General features: G+C 56.5%; 1 protein-coding gene across 3 annotated transcripts; it reads right to left on the reverse strand.

The window, feature by feature from the left end:
- Positions 1-3,499: 3,499 nt before the first annotated feature.
- NFATC4 (nuclear factor of activated T cells 4) lies at positions 3,500-13,568 on the reverse strand. Of its 3 annotated transcripts, XM_082737726.1 has the most exons (11): positions 13,411-13,568; positions 12,678-12,806; positions 10,460-11,555; positions 8,723-8,885; positions 7,938-8,137; positions 7,452-7,624; positions 6,870-7,010; positions 5,787-5,842; positions 5,385-5,511; positions 4,609-5,190; positions 3,500-3,874 (listed from the first exon to the last, which is right to left on the reverse strand). In XM_082737726.1, the coding sequence occupies exons 2-11, from the start codon at positions 12,775-12,777 to the stop codon at positions 3,807-3,809; spliced, it is 2,706 nt and encodes a 901-aa protein (XP_082593852.1). In that variant the 5' UTR covers positions 12,778-12,806; positions 13,411-13,568; the 3' UTR covers positions 3,500-3,806. The 3 variants fall into 3 exon arrangements, with proteins under 3 accessions (XP_082593852.1, XP_082593853.1, XP_082593851.1); XM_082737727.1 differs by lacking the exon at positions 12,678-12,806 and having other exon boundaries at positions 13,411-13,567; XM_082737725.1 differs by lacking the exon at positions 13,411-13,568 and having other exon boundaries at positions 12,678-13,017.
- Between the last annotated feature and the right edge of the window lie 894 nt (positions 13,569-14,462).

A 14,462-nucleotide genomic window follows, 5' to 3' on the forward strand; every position in this document is an offset into this window, starting at 1 on the left:
GGAATTTCCAGGAAGTGCCATTTTTTCTGCAACCTTCTTCAAGACAACCGAGATTATCCAAGCAGCAAGACAGAGCCAGGTGAGGGGAGAGATGGGTTGCAATGTCAAGAATGTGTGTGCTCTTCCCCTCTCTTAAGAACACCTTTCCGGGTGAGCCTCACCCAGGACAGCCCAGGCAAGAGCTATGAGAAGGGGGGCAGGGAGCCATTTTATTAGAGTCTGGAGTGGGAAGGAGCACACAAATGACTCTAGCCCTCAAGAATTCTTGTGTTAAATGATTACCTAGGGCACTCTTTTTTTTTTTTTTTAAGATTTTATTTATTTATTTGACAGAGAGAGAGAGAGAGATCACAATTAGGCAGAGAGGCAGGCAGAGAGAGAGGAAGAAGCAGGCTCTCTGCAGAGCAGAGAGATTGATGCAGGGCTGATCCCAGGACCCTGAGATCATGACCTGAGCCAACAGCAGAGGCTTAACCCACTGAGACACCCAAGTGCCCCTAGGGCACTCTTTAAAACGCAGGTACCAGTGCACCAGAGTGGCTCAATCCCTTAAGCATCTGACTTGATTTCAGCTCAGGCCATGATCTCCGCATCATGGAGTCAGCCCAGAGTCAGGCTCTATGCTCAGTGTAGAATCTGTGTGTACCTATCCCTCTGCTTCTCTATCTCTCTCTCTCAAATAAATAAATATATAAATAAAATGTTTTTTAAAAATGCAGATACCTGTGTCCTGCCCCCAGAGACTATAATTGAGTAGGTCAAGTGTTGCCTAACAATTTACATTAAAAACTAAAACGAGGCACCTGGTTGGCTCAGTCATAGCTTGCAACTCTTGATCTCGGGGTTGTGGGTTTGAGCCCCACCTTAGGTGTAGAAATTACTTAAAAATAAAATCTTTAGGGGCTCCTGGGTGGCACAGTAGTTAAGTGTCGGCCTTGGGCTTGGGTCGTAATCTGAGGGTCCTAGGATCAGAGCCCTGCATTGGATTCCCTGCGCAGTGAGGAATCTGCTTCTTCCTCTCCCTCTGCTGCTCCCCCTGTTGTGCTCTCTCACGAATGCTCTCTCTCTCTCTCTCAAATAAATAAAAATAAAATTTTTAAAAATAAATAAAATAAAATCTTTAAAAAACAAAACAAAACCAAAAAACTGTCCCCAGTGATTCAAATGCAAGAAATCTCAGACCACACTTTGAGAAATCATGGCCAAGAAAGTCTTTTCCGGCACCAGCTGAAGATCTGGCCTCCTCCTCTCTCTCTCTCTCTCTCTCTCAAATCCAACCTCAGGGACCTAGATGCCTGTAGGGATCCTGGGAAGAACAATGACCTTGAGAGACTGACCCACAACAGGATTCCAATAGGAAAAGACATTAAGCCTATAAAGTGTGGGCCCAGAGGGCAGAACAGGCCTGGCACAGCAAGTCACAAGGAGGTGGATGTCAGCCACCCCTCTCAGGAAGACTCATGGCCTATCTATTGGATCCCTCCCAGCTTAAGGCCTGCTCTCTAGAGGGAATTCTCCCAGCATCCCTGGATAACTCTAAATTCCCTGGCATGGCTACAAGGCCCCTCAGAATCCAGCCCCTGCTCACTTCCCCAGTCCTTCAGAGTCCCCCATTTCCAGAACTTAGCCTGCACCGCACCCCCACCAGACAGAACCTCTCCGCTCCTCCAGGAATGCCAAGCCTTCAACCTATTAGTCCTCCTTCCTCCAGGATTGGGCCCATTCTGCTATCTTGGCCTAACCTGCCCATCCCTTAATTTCATCATCCTGAAATTAACCCCTTAAACCCACAGCTGGATGACGTGTTCCTGATCTCTGCTCCTTTTATACCCTGTATTAAAATTATTCGCTGCCTACCTCCGCCCTCAAGACCTGACATACTATCTGTACAAAAAATATTTACCGCTGGGGCACCTGGGTGGCTCAGTGGGTTAAAGCCTCTGCTTTCGGCTCGGGTCATGATCCCAGGGTCCTGGGATGGAGCCCCGCATCGGGCTCTCTGCTCGGCGGGGAGCCTGCTTCCTCTTCTCTCTGCCTGCTTCTCTGCCTACTTGTGATCTCTGTCTGCCCAATGAATAAATAAAATAATTTAATAAAAAATATATATATATTTACCGGAGGGGCGCCTGGGTGGCTCAGTGGGTTAAAGCCTCTACCTTCGGCTTGGGTCATGATCCTGGGATCCTGGGATTGAGCCCCACATCGGGCTCTCTGCTCTACAGGGAGCCTGCTTCCCTCCCCCACCCCCCCCCCGCTCCACCCCGCACCTGCCTCTCTGCCTACTTGTGATCTCTGTCTGTCAAATAAATGAATAAAACCTTTAAAAAAATAAAAATAATAAAATAAAATAAAAATCACCCAAAGCCCAGTGAGCTGATCATTTGATGTCAGTTTGGTTCACAGAAATTTGTATTCATGAAGACAAAGGAAATTGATTTCAGGGCAGCAACCCAGATGGAAGGGGGTGGGGAGAAGTTATCACCCTGGTTTTCCAATCCTCCAATCCAGCTTCTGTCACACCTGCCCCTGAAAAAATAGGTATTTGACCCTCTGGGCATAGAGAGGCCCCAGCAGCCTTAGCAGCATATTCCTCAAGTACTAATTCCCTGAATATCTTTTGAGTATGGCCCTCTGCAGCCAGTCCTCACCAACTCAGCCTGGTGGTACTCAGTGCCTACTGTTTACCAGGCTCCAAGTGAGCAGGGAAGACAAGATTTGAGTCTCCCCAGCCCACTGGTTGGTCCCAGAGCCTGTGAACTGGGGTAAACCAGATTTCCAAGCCTGGCCTGTCAGTGGTGACAAGTGGGTATACCCTCAAGGTAGGCCAGAAGGTCATACAATGCCCTGAGCCATGGCGAGTAGTGGTCAGAGACATTAGGGAGCTATTTGGCTTCCTAGTTCACCTCTGAATCACAGATCTTTCCAGAACGTCTTCACGGTCCCCAGCGGTGGGAGAATCCAGTGTAGATGGATCCATGCCAGCCCTCCCTCATCCCCAACCCTACTCTAGGGAGATAAGCCTTCGGTGGGGCTTGAGCCCCATGGGTGAGGGTATCTGAATAGGGGCTGGGAGCAGGAGCCCAGGAGTGTTTTCAACCTGCTAGTTGATTAGCTGTCTAACCTTAGACAAGCCCCTTTCTCCTCTCTGAGTCAAGATTCCTCCTTTATAAATGGGGGAAAGGGACTAGACTACTGTTTTGTAACCTTGACTATGAATCAGAATGATCTGAGCAGCGGCAAGAGAAAGGAACTTGAAAACACACGTGCCTGGGCCCCATCCCAAAGCTCCCAAAGAATCTGAATTCCCATGAAGGAGAGGCCTCCTCCAGCCCTGGCCCCCAACCTCACCCTAGCTGGAGAGCCTCTGGAGTCCCTCCAAACCTTCCCCAGCACCCCTCCACTGAGAAACTCTTTGGGATACAACCTATAAGCCTCGTTGGACCAGGGCTAGAGTAAGCTGCCCCATCTCTCTTTCTCTAAAGACTTCTGGAGCCTGAAGCACTAGTCAGTGAGCAGTTTATTATCCATCAATTTGTCCCCAGCCTCCCAGCACCGTGGCTTGTACACAACGAGACACAGCCTTCACTCCGGTCTGTCCTCACTCCTGGCCTCGGGCCCCACTCCCATCTTAGCCCTCCAAGGCAGCACCAGGCCCAAGGGCCACACCTCAGCGAGGGGCAGGGGAGAGGAAGCATATCAAGCTGGAGAAAGAGGAGCCAGGTCGGCCCAAGCTTCTGAAACCACCAACCCGGGATGAAGGGAAAGTGGGCGAGGCTGGGCAGGGCTGGGGTTTGCCAGGCGATGCTTCAGGCAGGAGGCTCTTCTCCGGGAGGTGCAGGGAAGCCACTCAGGTCTCGGCCAATGATTTCACTCACTGTAAAGGAGGGGCAGTTGAAAGACTGGACTAGGAACTAGTCCCCTCCTTCTCCAGAGACCCCCAGTCCATTCCAGGCAGGCCTCAGTCTACGATGCCTCTAGGCTCCTCCTCCACTGGCTTCTCTTCCACTGGGCCTCAGTTTCCCCAGTGTGTTTGGATACCTGGTCCCAATCCAATCTCGCTCAGTTCCATCCATGTGGGCTCCCAGGCCCCTATCCCAGCCCTGTCCTGCTGGCTTGGCCTGCAATGTCAGGGCAAGTGCAGTCAGCAGTGCTGCGGGTGGGGGTAGCCAGTGGGAAGAAGGAGATGCAAAATACCAAGGCTTGTCACCACCAACCCTGACCACAGTCACCATGTGGAGGGGAAAGCTGAGGCAATATGCTCCGGCGGGACCTCTGAGAGCCCCTATCCCTCCCTGAAATACAGTGCCTGAGTCCGCAGATGGAGGAAGCTAGGCTGCATGACTTTTAAAGTGCTTCTAGCCCTGAGACTGATCTGGGGCAGAGAACCAAGGCAGAAGGGCTGGGGCCAGTACTCCATGCACCTTTTGGAACTAAGTGGAACTGGATTCAGGTGGTCACATGCACCAAGCATGTGCCTCCTGAGATCCTCTGACTGGCCCTAAGGGACCAAGGATGCCCAATCACGGAAGCCAAACTCCAGCCCTCAGCAAACATGCAGAGCAACCTCTTACACACACTCACACTCACAGCCCCCAGGCGCACACCCACCTTCCTCCAGCGTGATACCCTGGATAGGGACACTGTCTCGGAAGCCGCTGCCGTAGCCACCCCTGGATTTCTCCTGCTCCGGAGCCCCCTCCCCAGGGCCATAGCTCGGCCCTACCTCATTGTATCCCTCAGTTGGTGTGGGGGGAATGCCACTCTGGGGAGGGAAGGGGCCTTCAAGCGGTGGGGATGAAGGCAGTGGAGGCCGAAAGGGGGCTGGAGGAGGGAATGGCAGCCCCAAGGGAAATGGGGAGCCCCGTCCTCCATAGGGGTCACTGGGGAAGGGCCGGGGAAGGAAGGAGACTGGAGGGGGGCGGGCACAACCTGTGGCACCCCCGGTCTCAGGGAACATCCGCAGGCCAGGTCTGTAGGATGGTGGGGGCCCCGTCTGGGGATACAGAGGGGGTGTGCCATAGCTGAAGCCTTCTGACAGGTAAGGAGTTTCATAAGCAGGGTCTTCGTGGGGATAAGAGGGGTAAGGGGGCCTGGGTGGTGAGAAGTCCATGTCAGTGCCAAAGGGGGGGCCAGGTGCTGAAGGGAAGCCGCGGAGAGATGAGTCCAGTAAGGGCTCCTCCTTGAAGATCACTGGGTAGAAGGGACAGCACGAGAACACGCTGGTGAGAGGGCGGGCTGTCTCCCCACCACACAGCCTCCAACCACCTCTCCATCTCCAGGCTTCAGCCACCCTTGGCCCCCAACCATGGGGGCACTACAGCCCTCTGCCCCACCCCCGCTCCCTGTATTCCCACACCCCCACCATGGGCTGTCCTCTAGCGTACCAGGCAGAAACTTGAAAGTCTGGGTAGGACTGCGCTTTCTCCGCCCATTGGAGACATAAAAGTAGACCTGGACTGGCCGGGACACCCGCTTGTTGCTGTACTCAGGGACAGTCAGGGTCAGCGTCACCTGGAGAAGAGCACTGGATGAGGCAGTCAGCCCTCAGGGATTTAGACTCAGCCCATCCCTCCCAGGGACCCAAGCTCCACCTCCTGGTTTGTTCATTTGCTTCACAGCAAAGTTCATTCCCTAGAGATGAACCTGCTTTTATGGTAGACAGACCGCCTCCTCCAGAAAAGAAAAGGTAGCTTCTGGACTCCATTCCATGGGCAAGAGACAGAGCTGTGAATTTCCTGACTTCTCCCACCACCCGCCCAGGGCACTTGCCCGAGTGACACTGGTACCTCGTTGCTCTGCAGCCGGTTCACTGTGGCCTCCTCCTCCCACTGCAGCTTTCCATCTGTGCAGGAGGAACAGAGAGCTCCAGCCCAACTCCAGGGGCCCTGCCCCCTGCCCCCTGCCATTTCCCCTCCTGCTAGAGCTGAGGTCAGACTCAGAAGTCCCCTAAGGGGCCTGGCTCACAGAAGAGCCCACTGAGCGTTTATTCAATTGGATGGAAGAGGCAGCAAACTGAAACCAAGAGAAATGGCAGGGCCAGCCCAGGAATCAGACAGAGTTCATGACAGAGGCGTGAACCCTCCCATCCAGCTCCAAACATCCCCTCCCGTCATAGTGCTGGGCGGAAGTTCAAGGGTAGGAAAGGGTCCTCGCTTGCAGGAAGTCAATGAGACCCCAATCTCAAGACTCAGAACCTCTGCACCTGCTTTGACATGGTCTCAGGGTGCTAAATTTGAGTGTAGGAGCTGGGGCTCTCGATAAGCAGGGTTGGGGGAGGTGGTGGTTTTACCTGGACCCCTTGGTCTCCCCTTCTCCAGCCCTGCAGCTGACCTGAGGCCCCCTCACAAGCTTTGCAATCACAGTTGTGCTACCAAGCCCATAACTCAGGGGGTTTCAGGAGCTGTGATGGTCTAAATCCCCTCTCCCCTTCTTCTCTATAGCCTATCCACGTGGGAGTAAATTATGTCAAAGCTGACTCCTCTTTAATAAAATGAATGTGGATTTCCTACATTTGTTCATCACCTTGAGCATTTTTTTTTTATTTTTTTAGATTTTATTTTTAAGTAATCTCCACTCCCAATATGGGGCTAGAATTCACAACGCTGACACCAAGAGTCTCATGCTCTACTAACTGAGCCAGCCAGGGACCACCCCCACCTCCTTTGAGCATTTGAGATTGCTGTCACACATTTGAGATTGCTGCTCCCCTCGGGAAGCAGACAGGACAATAGGAAGGGTAATGTAACTGTTCCCTTTTACAGAGAGGGAAACGGAGGCTCAATTTGCTAGTTTAGTGATAGCACCCGAGATCATTCATCTGCCGGTTCCAAACTCTTCCTGCCTGCCCCCCCGCTCCCGTGGATGCTCACCAGGGCCCCTCTCGATGAACACCACCTTGGAGTCTGGCAGGAAGTTGGAGCCAGTGAGCACTAATTCCTCTCCTCCTCTCACGGAGCAGGCACTGGGGCTGTAGGCCTCTACCTGGGGCAGCTCCTGGGCTGAGCGCTGGGCTGCAGAGCAGGGCAGGAGAGAAGCTGGTGGGGCTGCACACAAGAGGATGGCCTCCTTGCCCCCACCCTCCTTGGAATCACTGCCACAGGACCCCAGAGGAGTCCTCCTCAGCAGCAGACACACAGTAAACCAACAGTATCCCTGGGGTCATACAGACCAGGTAAGGAGCCTGGGCAGAGAGAGAGATGAACAAGGTCACCAAAGGCCAGAAAGTTACCCAGACAAGAACAGAGCAACACAGGGATACTCTAGACCAGCCCAGACAGTCTGAGAACACTGCCCCCATCCCCTCCATAAAAGAAATAAGTGCTGAGTCCTTTTCAGGGCTACCTGGGTCAGACAGGACACAGGATACGATGCAGAAGAGATGGGAAGCCAGACAGACATACAGAGAGGGAGCGGCAGGAGACACAGAGCTGGCACAGGGCCTCTTTGCTCACAGCACTCAATGGGCACTGATGCTGTCTGCACTGAGATGACCTTCCCACTGCCCTGGGGCACGTGCACCCGGAATACGAGCCGCACTCGCGTATTCTTGCGCCCGATGTCTGTCTCCCCCTTCCGTAGTTCGATGTCTGAATTCCGGAGCTTCAGGATTCCAGCACAGTCAATGCTGAAGGCAGAGAATGGAAGGCAAGCCCCCCCCCACCAGCCCAGGTGAACAGTGATGACCCCACAAGAAGGAAACCCCCACCCTTCATCCAAAGCCCTGAATGATTTCCTCTGGAAGCCTGGGAGGGGGTGATTTTCTAATCAAAGGTGGTCTCTCCAAGGTGCCCCCTAACCCCCCAAGTCCTCTTCTAGATCGTGAGAAGCCTGAAACCTCTCCTAGGAGTGATGTCTAGCTCTTCTGGGAAGAGGAAGACCTCATGGAAAAGGTCAGTCCTAAAGTCTGAAGACTGAGGGGAAGTGAAACGGGGACCTACTTGGCTGCCATGTTGTTCTCAGGAAGCAGGGTCATCTCCAACACTTTGGTACCACTGACGACAGCTTCATAGCTAGCTGTGGCCACCATCTTGCCCGTGATACGGTGCACCTGATAGAAGGCATGAGGCCGTAGGTTCCGTTCATCTGCAGTGCCAATGAACATCTGTAGGGTCAGTGGCTTCTCACTGTAGCCCAGGAGCTGGCAGAAGGAGAGAGCAGCCACCCAGTTGAAATCCCCACTGTCTCATCCTTCATCCATCCCTGGGTTTTCAGTCGACCCTAGGGATGAGGATGGTGAAAGATAAAGGATATCCTGGAAGGGATTCCCAGGGGGAATTGGGCATCAGCTGTGGAGAAAACGTGGCCTGGAGTTCACAGTGCTATTCTTGGAATAAGGCCCAAACTGGGTTGGGCAAAGGGGAAAATCTTCCAAGAGAGACTGGTCCAACTCAAGAGACAACCTAACTCCCAGTGAACTTTGGCCTCAGCCTCACCCCATCCCCCACATCTGGCACGCCACCATTTTCCAGAGTAGACATGAGACTGGTGTCCCATGGGAAGAGTGGAGCGGGGGTGGAGGGACAGAGAAGTAGAAAGTATATCCGGGTCCTTGAAGTGCACCCTTCCTCCTCTAACTCCTGCCCCTCCCCCAGGCTGCCTCCAGGGTCATTGCTGAGGGAGTGTGGGAAAGGGCAGTGCCATGGGTCGGCACAGCTGGAGCCCATCTGCAGGGATCTGGGACTGGAGGAGAGGAAGTCTATCAGGCCTGACCTCTGCCCCTTACCTTGACTACAGGGTGACCACCAGGGGCAGCTTTGACAGCTCCTCGACTGCCCTCAGTCTCATAGTGGGCCCGGTGGTGGGCTCTGGGCTGCACCTCGATCCTCAGCTCCAGCTGCTCATACTGGCTGGGCAGCGGCCAGTCCAGCGGGGGTAGGGCGGAGGTCCTGGAGAGGAGAGAAGAGCACTGACCATCTGTAGCCTCAGACCCGTCAGGGAAGCACTAGGCCCAGCTCCCTGCGATGTGAGGCAGGAGGGCGTGTTGGGTGTGGGAGAAAGGAAACCACAGTAGAAATAAAACAGTTGGAAAGCCCAGAAGCAGGGGGAGATAGGAGACAACCCTCTCAGAACCCCTTGAGATGAGGGGTGTGGAAGATGGCACCAGGCCTGAGACTCCTTTCTTTCCAGCTCTGAGCACAGGGTTTGGGGTGGCGAGGGTTCATTCACCAGGATACAGTGGTCAACCTAGACCTAATCCTAATCCCCAGACCTGGACAGGAAGAGTTAAGTAAAGAAATATCACTTCAAGGGGCGCCTGGGTGGCTTGGTGGGTTAAAGCCTCTGCCTTCCCCTCAGGTTATGATCCCAGGGTCCTGGGATCTAGCCCTGCATGGGGCTCTCTGCTCAGCAGGAAGCCTGTTTCTCCCTCTCTCTGTCTCCCTGCCTCTCTGCCTACTTGTGATCTCTGTCATATAAATAAATGAATGAATGAATGAATGAATGAATGAATGAATGAATGAATCTATCTTTAAAAAAAAGAAAGAAAGACCACTTCGGACAGAAAAGTCCTCAGAGGTTCACCCTTTGTTTTTCAAATAAAGAAATTGAGGCCCTAGGGAGTAGAATCCAGCAGGGCAAGCAAGACGGTGACTGACAGAAGCCAGGACTGTTTCAAGCACCGTTTCCACTAGCTGGGGCTGGACAGGTCAGTTCCAGAAAGCCAGGGGTTACAGATGGGCAATTTTCCTGTATTGAGCAGGAAGATATCCTCCAGGTCGCTGGCAATGTCTGGAGACACTGAGTAAAACCAACTAGGGGACAGTACCTAGCAGATAGAGGCCACGGATGCCGTTAAGTCACCCTACAGTGCCCGCCACAGCCCCATAGGACCCTGCTCTACAGAAGCCCAAGGCAACAGACGTTAAGATTTCTTTCCCCAGGAAACTTTTCTGGATGGAGCCAGCTCAATGAGACATCCCAAGATTCAGGATGATTGAAGCGGGCAGGGTTCTTTGAGAGTGAAAGGGGTGGAAGAACTCTAAGCACCGCTTGTTTTCATAGGAATTCTTTGACTTGCAAGCTGTTTTATTCAAATTAGCAGCTACGCTTTTAATCAGTAAGTCATGGCCCTAGAAATTAAGTGAGAGAAGAGAGACTTCCTGCTACCCAGCCCAGGGCTTAAATCTAGCCAGGCTCACGCCCAGTGCAGAGCTGGGGGCGGGGGAAATGCTAGAGGCCAGGCACTACTTCTTTACCTAAGTGGTCCTCCTGGGAGGTAGGGAGGTTTTTCCTTATTGGTCCACAGGGAGGGATTGTCCTTTTGCAAATTATGTTTGGAGGAGGTGGGGTTTGGGTTTGGTTTGGTTTAGTTTAATTCTCCCCAAAATTGAGTAATGTCGAAGATTCTCTTTTGAAATGCCAAGGGCACAGAACCAGGACCATCCTTCTAACCCATTCCTTGACCTTCTGCTCCCTCTGGGGGATGGCTGGAGACACAGGTGGGGCTAGCCACAATCCTCACCTGAAGATGGGGCTGTGTCCCCCAATCCGGGCCTTGGACCAAGCCAGGGGGGAAGGCACTGCCAGATAGTCCATGCCGGCCACCTCCTTTCGAGGCCCTCCGGGGGGCGCCGCAGTCTCCTCAGCCCCTGACTGCAGCTTCCCATTGCATGGGGCAGGCTCCTCAGACCGAGGCAGGGCCACCGCCTGCTCGCTTGAAGTCCGCCGGGTCTTCTGAGGGATGCTCTCCGCCGGCGGGGCTCCCACGTAGTCAAAAGGGCCAGGGGAGCCAGGGTCCCGGGCCAGAGGCAATGGTGGTGGTGGAGGTGGCTCGGGGCCCTCCTCCCCCAGGCTCCCGCGGCGGGACAGAGCTGGGGAGGCCGAAGATGGGGTTCCCGAGCTGGAATAGCGCCGCTTGCCACATGGAGAGGCCGGCCGTGGGGAGGCTGGGGTGGGCCCAGGAGCGCTGAGGAGTAGCCAGCTATCCTCTGGCCCCCGGCCTCCAGGGCTCGGACCATACAGGTTCCAGGGATCGTCGGGGGTCCACGGCCTGGGGGAGGCCCGGGGCGAGGGCAAGGGGGAGCCCAGGCCAAAGCGCGAGGCTGCCTCATTCAGCTCGGACTCCACCTCATCGCAGGCTGCGTACAGGGCTGCCTCATCTGAAGCGTCGGAGAAGAAGCTCCACGAGGACAGGCTGCTGCTGCCAGGGCTGGGGCTGAAGAAGGGACCCCCGCCCTGGCCCCCCGTCTCTCGGTAGCCCCCAAAGCCTTCTGGTGGTGGGTAATCCCTGGGGGAGCCGTCCCCCCAGGCATCGGGGTTGTCCTCCAGCGTGGCCGGCGGATCAGGGGTGGGAGAGATGGAAGTGATGCGGATGCTGGGGCATTCAAGAACACGACCTCCCCCAGTCCCCCCGGAAGCCCCTCCCGGGCCCCCCAGCCTCACTGACCGGGCGGGCTGGCTCTCCCAAGTGCCAGGTGAGGGGGCTGGGCGGGGTGGTGGCGAATGCATGCCAGGCCGAGGGGGTGGAGGCCGGGGAATGCCAATAGGGGCAGCGCCATAGGGAGGGGGCTCCCCCAGGGCCAGACGGCAGCATGGCGGGGCGTCCTCTGAGTCCAGTTCTGTCAAAATGGGAAGGGAGGGGGACAGAGAGAGGGATGCCACAGGAGATGGGGACAAAGAGAAGCAGGTGAGATGTCTGGGTTCCTTGAGCCTCCAGCCCTCCAAATCCTGTATGCCACCCCCTCCTCAGCATAAGCGGGGGGATCCCTGAGATGCCCTTAAGAGCCACAAAGACAAAAGCAAAGTTGGACCTCAGAAGGTGAAGTACATAGATCCAGACGTCCCAGGCCTTTTCTCACTCAGAGAACCTGACACTCTTGAGCCCCTGGCCCTGGGACCTGGGGTACCAGACGGGGCGGGTCTTAAGGTGAGGGAGGTGACTGGAGAGGGGCTGGAGCTCGGCCTGGAGGCGTGTTTAGGGAGGCGCTGGGCTGGGCTGGGGGCGACTCACACATGAACCCAATTAGCAGCGGTTCCCAAACCCCGAAACGGTGCTGGCAGGAGCCCCAGTTGCCATCGCAACGGTGGCCAAGGGGTGGAGGAGCGCCGGGGCTGTGGCGACAAGGGGAGGTGGCTCCTCCTTCACTCCCCCCATCGTGGGCGGGGGGTGCAGCGAAGGGGATGCTGCATGCGGGCCCCGGGCCTGGCTCCGGGGAGGGGGGCGCGGGCAGCGCCGATTCCGTGAGAGCGGCGGCCGCCGCCCCCGGCTCAGTCCCCGCCATCTGCCTCTCATTGCAGCCGGCGGGGGAGGGGGAGGGGCGCCCTGGCGGGGCCCGAGAACTCCCCCAGCCCCCGGCGTCGGGTCCGCGGGCCCAGGGCCGGGTCAGCCAGCCACACGCTCCATAGACTCTCCCCTACCCCATTCCCCTTCCCCTGGCGGCGCCCGGGACTCTCGGGGCCGCTCTTCCCGCCCGCCCCCCATCCCAGTGACAGACGGCCCAGCCGAGAGGCGGCGCGCAGCCAACGGCACCCCCACCCCCACCCCAGTCACGACCTAAAAAGGAGAAAGTGGTGCCGGGCCCCCAGCCTCACCTCCGCAGACCCCGGTGCCCCGCGACTCCCCGCCACCTCTAAGCCCCTCATCCTCCACCCCAGGTTCCCCGCCCTAAAATTCCCATACTCGGGATCTCCGGGCCCTTTCCCTCACTGACCCCGAGACCCCTTCCCAGCCCCGCACTAACCTTCCCCCGACCCCCCCGCGCCCAGCGGGGGGGTCTCCTTTTCCTCCCCGAACACCAGCTTAAATTCCAGCTCCTCATCCTCGCAGCTTGCGGCCCCCATGGAGCCGGCCAGAGCCCCCAGGTCCCGGTCTGGGTGGGAGGGGGGAGCTCAGGAGGCTGCCGTATCCTCACCCGTGGCTCCCTCCCTCCCCTTCTTTGAGACGCCCCCTCCTCCGCCGCTGCCTCCTCCCTCCGGACGCCCCCTCGTTATTATAGAAACTTTTCCAAACTTTTTTCCCCCAAACTTCTTCAAAGCAACCCCCCCAGCCTGTCCCTGATTGGCTGCCCGGGATGCTCCAGCCCCTCCTCCAGGGATGAGATGAGAAAACCACGCGCCCCTCGTCCTCCCCCACCCTCCCTCCCTCTGTCCTCTCTCCAGTCCCTCCCCCTCAAAAAAAAAAAAAAAAAAAGGAACAAAACTGAATTGGAAAACTGTCCTTCAAGCGTGGTGCGACCTTACTAAAGCTTATTGGCCCTCACTCATGACAATCATACCCAGCAGGGAGCACTACCACCACACACACACACCCCCAACTTAGTCTAAGTTGAGGGCTCCGGGTCCGAGCGCCTTAGGGCGGCTGCATTCTGGGCCTATAGTGTGGAGAGCCCAGGGAGGTCCTTTCCTAAGTTCTGAAGAGTTGTGCGGTCAGCTACTCTCAAGGAAGGACACCTCTCCTCCCCTTTCCCTCCAAACCTTGAGGCCCAGGAGGCTCTGGGGTTCAGAGTAGCTACAGGCTGCTCTGAAAAGGAAAAGGTCATCGTTCCCTTGAAGCCGCCCTGCCTGGGCCTTCTGGAAGCCCTGCCGAGTCTGCCCTCTCAGGCACCGTCTCTCCCAAACCCTCAAAGGTGAAGAACGTTTAGGTGTTTGAGGGAACTGTTCAAAGGTCCATAGCCCCTGACTGGGCGGTGATCCAGGCCGGGCTTTACCGCTGCCCGAGTCCCAGCCACCCAGAGGGGCCATTAATTAGCCTCCACGGGAAGTCGGCTCCCCCCCCTCCCAGAACCGTAATCTGGAATGACTGTCTGATCCGATAGCATCCCGCTCCGACTAGCCTGACAAATCCTAGCCAGGTTTTCTAGGAGCCCGAAGCCCGACGTCCTTGTGGGCCCCAGGGTTGGACACCTGTCACCTGGGCGGGGGGAGGAAGGAAGATTCGGGCTGGAGTTCCCGGAAGGGCTGGCAGGTGGGGCCTGTTGGGGTAAACGGGAATTAGAATGGAGATTCTTGACTCGAAAGGCGGACCGGGGTGTGGGAGGTACCATCCCCCACCCCCGACCAACACTGAAGGTGTACTTCAAACCTCTTTAACAGGCCGCAGCGACCTTTAACCTGTATCCTTCCAGCTCAGGGCTGCGCCCCCTGGGGCGCCCCAACCCCGCACCTAAAGGGTTAAGTTAGGGCCCTCGGGTCAGACGTTTACAAACACTCAGGAGCCGGGCGGGGACCGCGCCCGTTACTCTAATGAGAAACAGGCTCTGCGGGGCAGAAGGGAAGAGGGGAGGGCTGGCTCGGAGGGCCGGAGCTCCGCATCGGCAGAGGCTGCTCCCCTCCCTTCCCTCCCGTCCTCGCGTCCTCCCGCTGGCCCGCCCTGGGGACCCCCCCAGCCCCCGGGGACCCCAGTGACGTGCGGAGCGGCTCCGGCTCCGAGCCCAGGACCGCGACGCTGGAGGGGCGGGGATAAGAGGCCAGGCCGGCGGGGAGAGAAGAATGTTCCGAGGCAGAGCGGGGAGGCGGCTTGGTTTGAT

The sequence above is a fragment of the Mustela nivalis genome (genome assembly GCF_964662115.1).
Source record: "Mustela nivalis genome assembly, chromosome: 6".
NCBI lineage: Eukaryota > Metazoa > Chordata > Mammalia > Carnivora > Mustelidae > Mustela > Mustela nivalis.

Bases quoted from the DNA above. Each gene is read 5' to 3' on its own strand.
- NFATC4 (XM_082737726.1), bottom strand. From the start codon at position 12,777: ATGGGGGCCGCAAGCTGCGAGGATGAGGAGCTGGAATTTAAGCTGGTG. The intron at 5,843-6,869 runs GTGAGCATCCAC...CCTCCTGCACAG, and splicing joins GTTCATCGAGAGGGGCCCTG to ATGGAAAGCTGCAGTGGGAG. The intron at 5,512-5,786 runs GTACCAGTGTCA...GCTCTTCTCCAG, and splicing joins ACCGGCTGCAGAGCAACGAG to GTGACGCTGACCCTGACTGT.